Source organism: Streptopelia decaocto (genome assembly GCF_964273445.1).
Source record: "Streptopelia decaocto genome assembly, chromosome: Z".
Lineage (NCBI taxonomy): Eukaryota > Metazoa > Chordata > Aves > Columbiformes > Columbidae > Streptopelia > Streptopelia decaocto.
Genome location: NC_138657.1, coordinates 6543168 through 6560765, shown reverse-complemented (window position 1 = coordinate 6560765; position 17598 = coordinate 6543168). Strand labels below are relative to the sequence as shown.

Sequence of the window (17598 nt, the reverse complement as noted above, 5' to 3'; positions counted from 1 at the left end):
ACATAGAGCACATCACTAATATTCATTTTTCCTTCCACTAATATCCATTTTCCTTCCTTCTCTTTTCTGCCCTCTCTGTATGTCCCCCTAAAATTTTCGCTTTACTCTTCCTTTTCTGGCTCTTGTAATTTCATCTTCCTACAGTGTTTTGAGCTTTTCTTCTGACCCTTGTGATGTTATTAAACCCATAAGTCAAACCATCTCATGTTAGGAGTCCTTGGCCTCACAGTTTTTGAATGCTTAATGTTATTTTGTCTTCATTTTCAGTTGTTCCCTTGCCACTGTTGTCTGAAAATGTCAGGTCTCGGGAGCTTTCAGATACTTAGAGATATTTTTTCCTTTCTCAGCAGCTAACACTGAGCTGCCACTTCCTTCCCACTTTAAGTTGATTTTAGGTGCCGGTGGGTTTTTGCTGTATCCCAGTAGAGACATTCGGGAACAAGGTGGAGGTTGATGACCAGCAGGTAATGCCTCCTGAAGATCATCCCCAAGTGTTCCCTTGCCTGCTAATAGTTCACTGAATGCAGTTCCACAAACTTGGCTTGGACACCAGGTCTGAAATCAGGAAGCCTGGAGTCAGGGTGGGATTTATTTCACCATTGACGATTTAAGCTTGTGTGCCTAGTCTAAGCTAAACAGGCAGGCTTGTGCTAACTTCAGGTCCTCTCTGATAAGTCGCTTGGTCAAGGTGAGGTCTCTGGCAGTCCATATCCCTGATCAGCAAATACAGAGATTTAGATGGCTGGTTTAGACTAGACTTCTAACCTTTAGGCAAAACAAACTTCGGTGAGTTGAATCACAGAAAGGATTGTATAAAAGTATTGCTGTACCTCTCTATGTCCATATTTATGTTTTCTCTATAGTTATAACAAAATCCATTGTATGAAAGAGCTTTGAGACACCTTGTAAAGAGCTGACCTTAGAATGCAATGTAACAGTACTCTTCATTCTGGAACAATGAATATTTAATGAAATTCTTATTTTGTGTGGTGCTATCATATTGGGCCATAAAAAATAACATGTATGACCCTGTGCAATCAAGAAGAAAAAATCGGAACCAACCACTAATTTGAATGTTTTTTTTAATCCTCCTTGTTAAAGGATCAAAGTGGCAAATGGGATGCTTCTAGTATTGTTGCTCTTTTTAAATATCTTGTTGGAGAATGTTTTTTACCAACAGTGACAGCACTTTATCCTTGTCTTACTGATGTTTTGGGAGACCACTGTTTTCATGGGGCTCATTTTGGTAGCTTTGGTTTAAATCTGCTGCAAGTCTGGGAGACTTTTTTAGTCTTTTTAGTTTTACTTTGTTTTGTTTTTAAAAAGCCAGTGAAGAAAATCCTGGGCTTAAAGAAGTAGCAATTAGAGAAGCAGGGAGGATGGTAATTCACATTTTCATTTTTATGCAAAATCTTTCTTGCAGGCATTATAATGATAACAAATGGGAGTCGTTTCCAATGTGGGAATGCTGCCACTCAATTGTGCTGTTAGCCCTGGGAGATTGTGTGTTGACAACGTAATTGATTTATTCTCTCTACAGCCAGAACTCCCCTTCATTATCTCTTAAGTATAGCATTTGAAGAGATGCTTTTATTTAATCTTTTAGACTTATCTGTCTCAAAACCCTACCGCCTCTTGATGTTGAACTTCCGTGCTTCCTTTCTAACTAAATTAACATGGGCTGCTGCATTTTTAAGCTTGTATTTTACTCTCCCGCATCATGGATCCCAAGGAATCTCTGACTTCTGTAGCTGGGAACGAAAGAGCACAATGGGTAGCAGCCATCAAAGGATGAGAGAGGGAAATCTGTTCCTCAGTGAGAAGGACCCAGGGTCTACACGCAATGCATGACAGGAAGAGGGGAGCAAATGTTCTGATCAAGCTGCCATGTCCATCACGTAGGGACTGCGAACATGGCCCCTGATGGGCAGGATGATGGGGTTCCTGTATCAGGCTGGATGTAGGACGTTCGGTGGGAGAGCTTTGATCCCAGACACACCTTCACATGTAGGAGGGTGGACTTTACAGCGTTAGGCTGACGGTTGGACTCAATGATCTTAAAGGTCTTTTCTAACCAAAATGATTCTATGGAAGAGCAGAGGCCAGTACTAATGGCTAGACTGGTGTTAGGATGTTGGTCACTCCCCCCGTATGAGGACATTTCTGAGACGCTGCGTATTTTTTTTTTTTAATTAATTTTAATTTAAATAGCAGTGCCTTGACCTTCACGAACTCTTGTGCGACCTAGTAAGTGCAGAATAAATGGAGTGGGGCAACTGATACCTCTGTGTACTCAGAAATTAATAGAGATGTAAAGAAATCCTCCCCCTGTGGAAAATACAGGTAAAGCTCAGCATCAATCACTTTCCTTATCTGGACCAACTTGGTCAGAGGAGCTTGCGTACACTTGCATACAACTGCGTTGCTTTGTGGATACAGATGCAAAGATTTTGCAGGGAGAAGCAACGTGTGAGTTAGTGAAGAAGTCCCTGTCCGGGTAGAGCAGGAGGCAGTGGGGCTGATAAAGCAGAGGGGTTGAAATGCACTTTCTCTCCCCATGGTGACAACTTGCCTGAGCAAAGGAGGTCCTGCTCATACAAGGTGAGCCTGTTCTTCCCAGGTTGCCAAAGCCTAACTTGGAATCGGGAGATGGGTGCAAAACCTCGAATGGGGAATGCAAATGAATTATTCATGCAGGAAACTGAAAATGCTGCCCTATTCCTTCCTTTCATACAGTGCTTGGTCCTGTAACCTCTGTTTTGTTGTGTGTTTGTGATGTAAATGGTCTTCTGCACTAAAGGCTAGGAGGATCACCAAACTGTTTGGTAGCTTTGGCAGTGGATTGCGGGTTATTTCAGGGGTCTACACCACAGTGGCTAAGGTTTGAACATAAAAATAAACAGAATAACCACCACCACCATCATAGTCTTTACTCTTTAGATATACTTTGCTGTGCAAGACAACTTCTGAAACTTGGGCTTCATGTGACTCCAAAACTGCATGTTGCAGCAGTGTGAGCTCACTAGTGAAAGTGAACTGCTATTTATTATCTGTATTAGGAGCCCTTCCCTTGCAGTTCCACAAGGTTTTGATGCACGATACCTAGCAAATAATAAGGCAAAGTTGCAACCAAAAAGTGTGAAATTGCAGAACCAGGTTCTTACCTGTGTACATCTTAGTTTGTTAAACATGAAATGCCTAATGTTTTTGTTTTCTGGTCTAAGACAGAGATAAATGATTAGAATACATTATTTCTTGCTCAGACAGAAGTGAATTTTGGATGCTACAAATTACTTTCCTGTGAGTGCTCTTTCTTGCAGACACTGCTGCTCCTTCCTGTAATTACACTGACTTTGTTTGCCAGATGTTCAGTGACAACATTATACTGCTGTAGTCTGTTTTCTAGTTGCTTTTTTTGTTCCTAGGACAACTCCTTTCTTGCTTTTTCTTTCAGAGAGGAAATAGACAAAGGGGAAAAAAAAATCCTTTACAAATGTTTTAAAGTGCAAAAACTCGGACAATGGGCTTTGCCCCTCTCTCTCTGTCTAACTGAAACAATGAAAGTCCTGCACTTTAATCTTCTTAGCCCCAGGGGGTCTTCTAATTATTGCAGCTGTTGCACAGGCTTATACATACCGATGTCCTGCTCCCCATTCATCTTGGAGGCTCTTTTATGTCCATTAGCTCCTCACTGGAAATGGAAGAGCCTTCAACTCTAAGAATAGGTGAAGTTTACCTTTCGGATCGGGGTGAGAAGAACAAAGCATTCTCCAAGTTCCTTTCCAGGATTTACAAATGACCAAAGGCTCTTCTCAGCAAAAGCTACTTTAAATTGGTGTTAATATTAACTCTTTAGTCCTGCCTTATTCAGGTATCACAGGGATCCTGAACATGAGCCAGCTGGGAAGGGCAGTGGTTGCTTCCAACATAGAAGGGATGAGAGGCAAGATAGCTGTTTGGGGAAAATGCACTCATATATTTAAGCAGTAGGAAGCTTTAAAAAAATACAAGTTCAGAGAAATATGTTGCTGTGTCCTGCTAAGTTAATGAATCTTTTTGTGGTTGTACTGAGAAGCAGTGCGTTTGTGCCCAGATGAAGTGATATAGCATCAGTTAAGCAATCTTTGCAGGGGGTGGGGAAGAGACAATTACCCTAAATCCACATAAAATAACTTTTAATTAAGACTAAAACAACAAATCAAATGAACAAACTGTTTCACATACTTGGGCATTTCTGATTTGACCCTGAGTTATGGAGTCAGTGTCAAATATTGTATACTACAGAAACACCAATGCTACCAAAAAAAAAAGGTTTAAAATGTTTGTATACGTTCAACAATAACATGCAGTAAAGTCAGATGCCCAGCTTGTGCATAGTTTATACTTATGACTCAGGGTAAAATGTTTTATCTGCTTCTCTTATGAGTTCTGTAAAACTTGTCAGTTTCTTATTTCTAAACCCAGAATACAAGCAGGTCACTTGAACTCACATTTTTATTTACTACTGTACCACTGAATATAATGAGGTTTATTTTTACTTAGCTAGGTATATTTATACCTAGGTAACTAGCTCACAGTATCAACCAACATTACTAAATTCTGAATATATTAAATATTTTGATGCATTCCTCAGCTACATAAAAAGATCTTAAATAATATTTTTATTATTTTAAGCTTTTAAATTCCAGGTGTGATTAGTCGCTGTTGCCTAGCTCCTTTATGTTGTGAGGTAGCGCTCTGTGTTCGACATGTGGTAAAGGACTGTGGTGTTTAGGGTACACAAAGCCAAAATATGCACGCACACACACACATTTATACATGTCGATATATGTATATTATATATACATATATAACCTTTTGCACATTGTAAGACAGTATAAATGCTATGTAAATTTGCCCAAACCAGGCAATGGAAGGTGCCCTGTAACAGAGAAAGTGGAGGGATACAGGAGCTATTTCTCTAACATTCCCTGTCAATCTCTGCTGGTGCAGATAGTCCGCATTGATAAAAAAGCATTCTTAAGGCTGTGCTTTAGCACTGGGGTGGTCTGGAGTAATGTGGCCCCCATCTGTGCTGTTATGTCCTCTGGTCCCCAGCACAGGAGGAAAGGTGCCCATTGGAAGTTGTCTCTGGTCTCTGCTTGCTCCTGAAGTCTGACCAGAAATTGTTTGGAAGGAGGTTATGGTGCCTGGTCTAAACAATGCAGAGAACTAATCTAAGAATTTAACAGTCTTGATGACTGAATTGCAGGCACCTGGAGTATTTAATTTAGCAATAGAAACATAATTATAATTTTTTGAGGGTGTATTCTTCACTTGTCACTGTTGCCAAACAGTTGGGTCAATTTGAAGCTGAAATTACTTTTTTGCTTGGAAGAAGCGCTGTTCGTGATGGGTTCCATCAGTAGTTCTGAAATGGCATTTACAGACCACTCTAGTGGTCCATAAGCTTCCAGTTAGTGGCTGCAGCTGGTGTGACTTCATATTAAGTGATGAACCACGGGGATTCCCAGCATTGCCTCTTCTGTTTCCTGTTTCTCTGACAGTAGCTTTGATTAAAGTTGGTGTCTGATAATTGAGGTTTAACCTACATGTGAGTAGTTTTCAGATAATGTATTCTATTTTAATTTTAGAAATCCTGGTAAATCACAACAAGAAGAAAAATTCGTATTTTCTATTTATTGGCCATATCCAGACTTTTGATAAGTGGCAAAATTTTACGGAATTTGTCTGCATGAACAAAAGTATTTCTAAATACGTTGGAACCTCTTGAATCAACATTTTATTAAGTTACTCATATTTCTATTTACTTGTAAATTAGCGGACTTCATCCATCTTTCAACAATGCTCTAATAACAAACACTTGTTAAAATCATTATTGCTGCAATGCCACTGTTTTCTCAAACTGTGTGTTATTTCCTCATCATGAACTACTCCAATAAAATCATCAGAAAAAAGGAACATTTTATGGTTTATTTTTCTTCCTTTGTAGCCATTCTGTGTAGCGGATGTTTTATGGTGTTGCAATGCTTCTGAAGATTTTAGAGTGCAATAAGTGAGGTTGAATGTTATTTTTCAGAGATCATCAGGAGACGTCCTTTTGATGCTAAGCTGTAAAAGACACTGGCAACAGGGGGGAAGTGATTTTGTGAGTTTGAATATCTGTTTTCTGCCACTTTGGAGTTGATGCTCTTTATGGTTTGTTTTAGGTGTGCATGTGCAGCTGTTACCAAATTCAGTGGGAACTATGTGTATATAGAAAACAGAATGTGGCTTCTAGACAGATCCTGTCCTAACTAAAACCATCTTAACTCTAGGCCTCCCTCTGCAAACATCTGATGTGCTGAAGTAACCTTTGAAACTGTCGAGATTCTTTCCAGAACCAGAAAGGCTCCAAACAAAAGCAGGCTTTGTTTTGTCTGTGTCATTTGTAGTGTGTGCAAGAAAACATGGTTATAAAAACCTGACCAACAGACATATATTTATGAATTTTATATTTGTAGTGAGCTTTGGCACATAGGAACAGACATCAGGACCATCGCCAATTAACAAATTTGCATCAAAAGCGTAATTTTTTTGGTGTCCCCATTGGTCATGTGTCTCACTGCACCTAGCAGGCCTCAAGCACTCGGGGGATCCCCCATTCACTGTTGACACTTCTGTGTAGGGTAACTGCAGCTGTCTGCTTCAAAAAGCTTATTTTTAAGCTCACTTTTTCTGAAAACTAGATGTGCTTAGCATTGTCTGGTCATGCAGTTTGACTCACAGTTGGATGCATCATGTAGGCCAAGGAGACAACATGTTGGTTAGCACTGCTGGCATCAGCAACCTAGCCTGGTGTGGCATTAGTTGACCAGTACTTGGAACTGGACTAGTCTGGGTAACTATGTGGTATCATTGATGTATTTTTTTTCTGTAATACAACAGTGAAAATGCATATATGCTTAATTAATATTTCCTGTGTATACAGTGAATTTAATTTTACCAACTATTAATAACATAAGGTGTTATAATTACTAGTAGCAGCCACTAGAGGGGGGGACATCATTTATATAATAGCACATCTATTAGCCTTTTACTGTTTTTATTGTACCTCTCTGTTCTCAGCATTGTAACAATACCTAGCTAAAGTCAGAGCATGATGATGGCTGCAGAAACGATGCAAAATGTGTCACTAATGTGAGGGGGTTTTTTTGTTTGTTTTTTTCAGGTGTTGTATTTCACTATCGTGCAGCAACCAGCAGGTACACTCTGAATTTTACACAAGCTCAGCAGACTTGTCTGGACAATGGTGCTGTCATAGCAAGCCCAGAACAACTGAAAGCAGCCTATGAAGATGGATTTGAGCAATGTGATGCTGGCTGGTTGTCTGACCAGACTGTTAGGTGAGACATTTAAAAGGCCCCTTGACACAGCTTCACAAAATTTATATGCTTAGCTTGTACAGACTTAAAATGCTAACTTGCTGTAATAATAAATATGACCATGCTGCATTTCAGGTATCCAATTAGGCATCCAAGAGTTGGCTGTTTTGGAGATAAAATGGGAAAGAAAGGAGTCAGAACATATGGGCGCCGTTTTCCTAATGAAACTTATGATGTGTATTGCTATGTGGAACACATGGAAGGTAAGATAGGTCCATATTTATTCTGCACTGCAAGATTTAAAAACTGACTGGAGACTCTAATGTGGAAAGTCAAAGAAATAAGAAATTCTGTGTAAAATGAGTCTTGACTGTTTTGAACCTGAGGAGAACTGCTGAATGAAGTGAACCTATAGTTTGTGGTCTAGCAGGCCTTAATTAAAGGCAAATGTGGACTCTACAAAGAGATAGTCAGATTTAAAGCTGCTATAGTTAGTGCAGTAGATCTGACAAAAGCTGCTGCTGAAGCATCTTATTTTTGAATGTTATAAAAGGATTTTTGAAGAAATGCTTAATGTTTGAGGAGCTAAATATAAAATATATATATATATATATAAAGATATAGTACATGTGCTAACTGTATTATAGTTCATAAAGTACACAATTAAGGTTTTTTTACATGACCATGGCATAAAATTAGACAGATATTTAATTGCAATCTATGTTTAGTAATACCTTTTTTTAAAAAAGGGCTTCTCAGCAATAAAAAGAAACAAACAAGAAAAATCTTTCCAGTAAGGAACTGGCATCTTCTTTAGTAAAATCCTTTGTAATTCTGTAGTACAAGTATAATTTTTGCAAAAGCTGCTAATTAAATGGCTCTAATGCAGCAGAGTGATTATAATTCTGCCACATGGTGACTTTAAAAGGTGGATCATATTGTGAACCCCATGGTACCTTGTGATCCATGGCCAGGCTCTATGACCAGTCTTAATTCAACAAAGAGTTTGATGGTAAAAAGAACAATATGGTAATTTTTTCTGTGTTTGGGCAGTTCTAGCATGCACAAATCTCCATATTACTCGTGTGATGTTGTAATAATTTCTTATATTCACTTCCAGAAAAGAAATTATAAGTATATCCTTTCAGTGGTCCTATAGATATATTCCAGACGCCAGATATTCTTATACTTACATGTTACTGTGACTAGTTAAATAAGTATGCTTAAAACATAAATGCAGAAATGTATTTTCCTGTTGCCTATTTTTTTTGGCTTTGTGCTGGTTATGCACATGGGAACTTCATTCTGATACGGAAATACATTGCAATCAGGACCAAACTACATTTTCCATTTACTGCAGTGGTCTGAGTGTGTCATACTTCTTCTGTGTTGACAGGTTTTTATTCCATGCCAGTTTTGCTGTTACTTTCTAAAAATATGCTAATAGTTTCTAATTAAATATCTTTTGGGCTGATGCCTGACTAATATGCATTGAGTTTAGTGCTCCTGAAGTCAGCAGAGCAATAAATCAGCCATGGCTCTGAGCAAGCCTGGCTTTGTGTATGTACATATATTTGTAACAAGCAATTGCAAAACTAAGATGCTCAGTGTTTGTATTCTCTGTCAGAGCAAAAAGCATATTAGACCATGCAGAGTTTTCTACTGCTGATGACTTAGAGAGGCTTTAGTCATTGAAAGCAGAAAGCATTTTTTTCTTACCTTTGGTAGCTGAGGATCTGCCACAGGTTGTTCTCATCTTGGAGATTTATAAAATACAAGTGATACAAGTCTTGCAAAGACTAAGAAAAACATATCAACTTTGAAAATTAAGTGACTGAATTTTGTTAGTGCTCAGCATTGTGTTAATTTTACCTGTGTTCCGCCTATATCTGTCAGTGACCAGCACAACTGAACACCTGGAGTTCATGGCTGGTGCTCCATCAGTACTTGATGCAATTGAATTCTGAATCATCTCTGAACCAAGGCTTACAAATTCAATTTGGGTCTTTCCTAGTTTACAAAAAGAAATTTCAACTAGTCTGTATCATTCCTGGATGAAGAGCAATACCTTGTTCTTTTCCCTCTTAAGACTAGAAAAGTGTAAATAATATGGAGAAGCTTATCCTGGATGCATGTGAGCCAGCAATTTCTCAGGGTCAAATATTCTCACTGGGCTTTTAAAAATAAAATTTTTAAAAAGTCAAAACTGAAGCATATTTCACTAAAGCTATTATTCTGTAGCCAGAATGACCTGGAACCAGGCCATGAGGTTCAAAGATGTTGCAGCAACTGTGCAGTCTTCTTTGGTGCAGATGCACATGCACAGGCTTTCGGTTTCTCATAAACACTAGCTGATTCTTCTTTGTTACAAAATTTAATTGACCAAGATTTATGAGCTGTGTGTCCTCTCTGGATAACTATATGTTTCTGTCCACTTACTGTGGGTGATGATCTGTTTAAAAATATGCATGTCTTTGTGGCCTATCAGCTGGACTTCTGTAATGTGATCTGCTTGGGTATGAAACCTTCAGCATTTAAGAAATACAAGGTAGCGCTGAGTATTGGGGACATTTGGTCTATCAACCCAGGTAACAATAAGCATATTCATTTTACCTTCTTCCTTGCACAATAGTCTCCTGTGGGAATGCACAGTTTCAGTCTTTATCTTAAAAAGCTCTATAGCATGAGACAAGCATTAAAGACCTTATGAGGGCTTGCAGGTGTCACTTGAAGACTGTGATTGACTGCTTCTCCTCTGGGATTCATTGAAGCTCTCCAAGGTCATTACAAAGCCTGTTGTGTGATAACAGCATGTTCATAGAAATGGGTACAGATTCAGAATGAAACTCTGCAGGAGGCAAGGGTGCCTGCCAGTTCCATCACTGTCTTTCCCAAACACAAAGTGCATTTGACCTAGACTTTACCTAAATTATTTTCAAAATACGCATTTATAAAAATGCTCTAGTATCTTTCCTTATAAATTAGGGAAAGATTACTTCCTCTTAGATTGGTACATATTGTACAGTTTTTTGCACTGAAAGGGACAAAACAGTGTGATGAATGAGAGCTGCATGTTTTGTTATGTTAATAGATAATGTTGTTACTACTAGAAACACTATACTGTCGTAGTAAGCTGAATTTGAGAAGAGAGGAGAATTTCCTTCACAGTTTTGACATTGACTTCAAGAAAGTGAAGTCAACACTGAGCACATAGGAAAACTGATCCTGAAGCTGTTTATGTAGCAGGAGGATCTTGTATGTGCTGTGTGGAGGTGGCTGCTGTGGAAGTGAGGATTGCCAATTAGCTGTATAGCTTCAACTTGCTACATAAGAATCTTTTTTTTTTTTTTTTTTTTCTGATTACATCGATCCATTTTAGTGGCAGATTATTATAATAGATAACCACAGATACTTCCCCCCCACTCTTTATGTATGTATTTATTTATTTTCCCTATTTTTTTCAGAAATTTTCAAAAGAACTAGAATCAGAAAATAACTTCCCGTAGTCAGAAAGAGTGATGGTTTTATGGATATAAGGTACAGGCATGTTATACTAACGTGCAGAGGAGTTCATTTATTCTGTTTGTATAAAGACAAACAGATGCATTCTGGAAAGACACAGTAGCACATCATGGTATAGTGCAGGATGAATTATTCTTTGGTGCCTTCACAGACACCTGAGCCTCTGAGCCAGACTTCTTTTTTAAGATGGGGCTAAGGAGCCAAGATGGCTCTTCCTATATAACACAAGCAGTTTCTGTAAGAACAAAGGTTCGTGTCAAATGTACATCTTGTTTCAAGTTACATCAATGAGATTACAGTTTGGAATCACTCATCCACAGAAGACAATTAGATAAAATGTCAACCAAAGTAAATGGAAAGTGGACATTGCAGTAAACGAGATCCTGTGTTTTGTTTGCTGTATTTTAACACATTGATAGAAGATGTACAGTTCAGGATTTAAAGTTATGTCAAATTTCTGATTGCTCTATTCACCCAAGGTGGATTCTGCAAGGTGCAAACTTTCTCTTGTAATGAGTGCTCTCAACACTTCATCGATAATGAAGGGCATTCGTGGTCTTAGTATATTGTAGAACTCTGCTTAAACAAGATTTTTTTCACGTGAATTTGAAAGTTCATATCTGCATAGCCTGTTCTGATTCAATGCCAAATCTGTTACTTACGTGCCCTAAATAGGTCCTTATTTGGAGAGCCAGTGTCAGTGGGATGACTATTCATGGAATGAGATGATGCTTGATTAATGATATCAAAATCTGACCATAATGAGAATGTAATCATGGAAATCATTGAACAGTTATTAGTCTGTTTGCTGCTATTAATGTGTTATCTACCCCAGAAGGCCATAAATGGTGATGGGAATTCTTGCAGTACATTTTCACATAAATGTGTATTGAATTTACAGTACTAATTTGGGTACTTGCACTGAGAATTTGTGGGAGCAACACCATTTCAATTTTCTTCCTTTCTGGCCATATGAAATAACAAAGTTAACCAGAGACATGAATTTCTTCTTGAAACACAAACTATAATCTTAAATTAAAACCAGTTGTCTAGGCTAACTCTTACGATTTCCTTGTTCTGTGGAAAGCCAGATAGATTACAGACTGCACAATTATAAGTTAAATATTTTGAGTTTTGCTAAAAAGCACAGAAGAATAATCATGGGAAGCATTTAAAATTTCTGAGGCTCTTAGTGATGAAAATAAGAATCTGGAGTCAAAATATTATTAAATATGTACTGAGCATAGTCTCTTATTACAAACTCATTTGCATTCCTCGTATTTCATCATGTATTTCAGTGTACTAAGCACTAACAAAAACATTTGGAATACCTTGAACTGCAGCAGATGATTTACTAATAAAGAGTTTAATCTAAAGTGATTGAGCTGCAAAGGTTTGGATGTAACTCTGAGGTTCCTCAACACCTCCAACTGAAGTGCTATCTGTACCAGCGCCTTCTGTGGAGTAATTCCTTGAATGGACATAGGTGGTGGGGAGGGATATGTCTTCAGAGAAGTGTGTACGTGATTGATTTGACAGTGCTGTGCTGTCAGAAATGGAGACAAAGAGAGTTCTGCTCTACAAACCCCACTGATGAAGTGAGGGGCTGCGAGTCTGTGGTGTGCAGCCAAAGCACAAAATACTCCATGCAGCATTGTCTTCTGGCCAAAGCCAGCAAGAAGCCATATATGTCTAACGAGCCTATGTAATATGCAGATGGGGACTCATGCTAAGAAAGTTATTTTGGGGTGGCTGTGGGGAAGATTATATAGTCTTCCTCCTATGCACCATTTCCCTCCCTACAGTGAGTGCAGGGAAGAAAAAGAAAAACCAAAACCAGATGTCCTTTAAATACTTTCCACTTAGTCGTGTGCAGTTTTGTTATCATAATGGAAATTCCTGTGAGGCGAATAATAATTAAAGAAGTCATATTCTAAAATATGGCTTCAGGTGAGAAGTTTCTTCTATGTTTTTCGCAGCTAAAGGTATTCTCCACAGTCCATTCTTATTCTGGAGCAACAATTTGATTAGATTTTAAAACAGGGACGTGGAGTAAAGGGTATTTTCCTCTGATATCAGGGCCTGGGATAGGATCGCAGCCTTTGCATTGACTTATACTGGACACTTCTCCAGTCTTGAATTGTGTGAGCTAATGCACTGTCACAGATCCAAAGTGTTCTTAAGAGGCTTACAGAGCCCAAATAGAGTAAACCAATAAGGAAATGATACCTGGGCTGGTTTTATGCATGGCATTGTATCACAGTTGCTGTGCTACTCTTCATGCTGGAGGGCAAGCCTATGAGAAAAGTGTACTCTTCCAGCCTTGTCAAAGGCAATGGATTCCTGCTCAGTCCATGGTTTTGCATAGAATAGACCTAAAACATTCAGGAGGGTTTAATTAACTCATTACTGATGTGTATCAAAAGGTATCTACTAACTTGTCCTAACGTGTAAGAGAAAAAGAGTTCTTCAGCTTGTCTAGCTGCCTTCTTTAAAGTTGAACCTATCTCCTTTGGTCTTTATGATTTTTCCAGTCCTAGAGAGTGTTTCGCATAATTTGTGGCTTTGTTAAGCATACATCTTTACTAGCCTGGCATGTCAGAGGACCAGCCCTTAACAGCAGCAGAATGAGGAAGAAACCTGCAGTTGCGATAAGGCATCTTACCTATGGAGCTTGGGAAAGATGACTGCCTTGTCTCATGCTTGTGCACTGAACTGCCAACCACATGACTGTGGCCAAATGTTCATGAGAAGCAGTAACATCATGTTACAGCTGCAGGTGGGGAAATGTCCTTAGAATTTTCCATATAATATCAGAAAATGTGATATTTTGTCACTTTTAGATGTATTTTGTGCCTGGGGTACCCTGATCTACAACTGTAGTCACAGAACCCTGGAGCTTTAACATCCCCATAAGGACATCTTTGCTTTCCACCATCCCTCAGTAACAACTGATGAACAGGTCTGGACTTCACCAGAGACTCGTTACACTCAAAAAAGGAGAACTGCCAAATTCTTAGTGGGGGATAGTGTTTATTCTCCTCAAATAAGAACACTACCAAGAAGCTGAGATAGAAATGTACTGGAACATTTTGGTCTTGTGTATTTAAAATTGTTAGAGTTAAGTGTTTCCATCCATGGGAATAATTAGTGTTTTGTGTATCAATATCACTTTGGATATTCTTATGTCTTTCTTTTGTTCATGTGAGGCCAGTGGAGGTTGTACAGTCTGAGCACCCCACCACAATGTAAAGCTTGTGAGCACCACCTTCCAGATGAGGCATTAATAATGAAGTCTCCTGTTGCTCTGGGAGAGCAAAGTGGGGAAAAACACTAAAAAATATTATAACCAAATAAATATGCGTCTCCTGAGTATTTGTCATTCCCTCACATGGGCTGGATAATAGCAAGAATATTTCATAGGTGGTTGACCAGCCACCATTCACAGTAGTTGGTGTGTTACCAAATGTGTCAAAAGCATTCAGTGGGAGACTTTTTTTCAGTTAGGAAGAATCCTTTAGACATCTGTAAAACTTTTGTTATGGATTTGCATGTGGTGCCTTTGTCTGCCTGGCACAAGTGACTTGTAGCTCATTTTGTTGTGCCTAGTATGGTAGGTGATGGTGTGTGGAGATGATGATGCTTTGCTCTGGGAATAGAGTGCCACATGGTCAGGTTCAAAGATTACCTGTAGGAAGGTGCAGCCCACCAATCTCTTAATTGTGGTTTCATCTTTGGAAAAAGAAATTACTGGTGAGGTCTATGCTGGAGGGCTCACACACAGATTCATTACTTCTACCCTAGTCAATATGTGTTGTGTATTGACCCCCAGCTATGGTTCTAGCCTGCCCTGATTTCTGTGCTTGCTTTTAAGATGTGTGATTCATGAAATTCACATTTACAAACATGCCCGGCTCAGCAAGAGAGAAAATAATTGAAATAACCTTCAAAGGAATGAAGCTTGCTATAAAGCTAGCTGATAAGTCTGTAGATCTTAAGCTGTTTCCTTGGGGGTTGTAGTGAATTAGCTTCAAGAGGAAAAACCTGGCCTCTTTATCTAGTTTGATATATTTGAAAGAGAGCAAAAAAGCATAACTTTCACCAGGTGTCTGTTTCACCCAAGCAAAACAAACATATGCAGCAGGAAAATCCTGGGGAATCTTCAGGTGCTCTGACCGCTGAGGCTGGATGATCGACCTGAAGCTTCGTTTTAAACAGGAGCCAGCAATAATATACGTTACATTATTGTCTGCAGGCTAAACATTGTCACAGGCTCCATTTCACCTCCTGGTGCTGTGGGAACACTTTCTGTTCATCTGCTGGTCTAAGCCCTGGGGTTTGCATGTATAATATTGCTAAGTTACCCAGAGTGTACTCCAGCTATAAAAACATTGCGCATGGCTTTTAACACACACAAAAACTGAACCTGCCCTGCTGGTGTTGGCGACTATGTCATGTGTTTATGGACCAGATGAGTTTTCTCTTAATTTCCTTGTTTCAAGCGTTTTGTCTGGGAAATTGAGGTGCTTTCAGACATCATAATAAAGGTACTGTAAGATTGTGACAGGGTGAATCCTCCTGGTAAATATGGAACCCGTTGTGCTTCCAAAAGTAGGAGTTAATTTTAGAGAGAACATGGATTAAATATGTAGTGCTAACACCACTACTAGCCTTTTTGCTCTTTAGAGGAAGTTTCTGTGCAAGGGTCAAACCCTTCTCTCCTTGCTACTTTGAAATAGTCAAGATGTTTCAACTACATTGACTGATATGCTGGAAGTCAGGATTGGAGCACAAGTCCTTTTTCCATGGCCTCTTGAAAACCTCTGTCACTTCTGAGGTTGAGTCTATGGAAGAACTCAGCAGAACCTGAGCTCAATTGCATGATTTTTCTCCCAGAGCTTGGTGGTGCCAGAGGAAATTCCTGGAGCTTCTCACTGTTGTTCTTACAGCGACAAGCACCTTTCTTCACATGCCACCTTCTGTGTTTTCAGCTCTATTGCCCTGCTTTTGTGAAGGCTGACTGGGGAACAATGTGGTTTCCAACCCAAGTTCTCACTATGAAAGGAAAAGCGATGTTGATAGTGAAGTAGGACATACGATAAACTGAATTTCCACATTCCTATGAGGATAAAGAGGTGGGGGATTATCAAGTGATGCTTCCAAAACATACACGCAAAATATCAATAATTTGGCAGCCATCACTTTTTCACCAAGGATATTGGCGGTGAGCAAGTGTCTCAGCTCTAATCATGTCAGAGAGGTGACATGGGTAGTAAAATGTCATCCCTGCACATTCCAAGTGGCCACAGTTACTGTACACCAGCAGTAGGTCCTGATTAGCTGTCTCTGTGCTTTGTGGGTCACCTTATCCCTGAAGTGCTCAGTCTGCTGTGCATGAAGTACACGTGCCCACAGGCTAATCCAGGTGAGAAACACAGGAAAGGTTGTGCAAAATTTTGCATTGCATAATTTAGGGCTGTGGTGAATCAAACTGATGCCGTTCATCTTAAGAAGTGTTCTGGGCACTGTTTTCTTAAGTGCTCAGCAGAAAACATGAACCTTTTCCTTTTTTTTGGTAGTGTAGTTTTGGGAAGTTGTAGGGGAACTTTTAGCTGCTTTTGGATTTATGTAAGAAGGCCTCTATTAAACTCTGGCTTTGTTTTGTTTACATTTCATCCCAACAATTATTATGCACATTAAATGCACACTCAGTCATACAGAATTCTATTTTGTTTTCAAACTGGACAGACAAATTGCAGAGTTGTGTCTCTTAGCTTAAATGACCACAATTTAGAATCTGACTTTTGCACTTTACCAGATTTTTTTAAAAAATAGGAAGATTGGAATCATAGCCAGGCACTGTTTAACAAGATTAATGGCAAGCTACCATGTTTTAACATCTTTGTACCCTTTATCTTATCACTAGTGTTCCTGGAATAAATTAATATTTCCTTGGTATATGATGGAATGACAATAAGGACATTTTGCTGATTGCTCTGGTGCCTTTTTGCATTCTTGGTGCATTTATCTTCACAAATTCTTTCATATACCAAAGGGGTGGCAAGGAACCTGACTTTGGACTGGTGAACTGTTCTGGTTAGGCTCTACTTTTCCTTAAACACATGGGTTTATTTATTGTTTATTTTTTATGGCAAAATACACTTTAGCAAAGATGGTATCCATATGACAGTAGCTGACTTTGATAGATGAACCAAGTAAATACATGTGAAGTCAGTAGGATAGATTAAATACAAAGAAAGATAAGCAACCCATCTTTTAAATGTGCACTATTATCAATATTATATATAGGGGCATAGTGCAAGAAAAATTGAAGGCATATTCCTGTATAGAAATGCTCCTGTGTAACTTGGATGAATAAGTTCTCTGTCAAGTGACCTTTCTAATAGAAGTGTGGATTGAACCCTGCATTTTGAAGTCTTATAGTCATTCACTAAGTTTCCTTGCTTTAACAGAGTGCAGAAGACAGCTCAGAGGAATAATACCTCTAATGGCGTTATGCACAAATTCCATTTGGAGGTAGTGATCTGGATTAGTTGATGGAAAAACTGCTTTGCCCTTAATCTTGCACTGTTTAGCTGTTTTCCTATCTTTTCAATATGTTTCTCCTAGAAGGAACATTGTGAGATTTTTTTAACGTTATTCGCTTTTTGATCCATCATATTTGTTACTAGAAAACCACTAAAACACGTTG

General features: G+C 38.9%; 1 protein-coding gene across 4 annotated transcripts in view; it reads left to right on the top strand.

Moving 5' to 3' along the window:
• The window catches only part of VCAN (versican), a 114506-nt gene that overhangs the window by 23201 nt on the left and 73707 nt on the right, over positions 1–17598 (top strand). For all 4 annotated transcript variants that reach the window (XM_082074479.1, XM_082074476.1, XM_082074477.1 and 1 more), the window contains exons 4-5: positions 7211–7385; positions 7500–7627. In XM_082074479.1, the coding sequence (XP_081930605.1) occupies positions 7211–7385; positions 7500–7627 (303 nt within the window). The remainder of the gene's footprint in view (positions 1–7210; positions 7386–7499; positions 7628–17598) is intronic.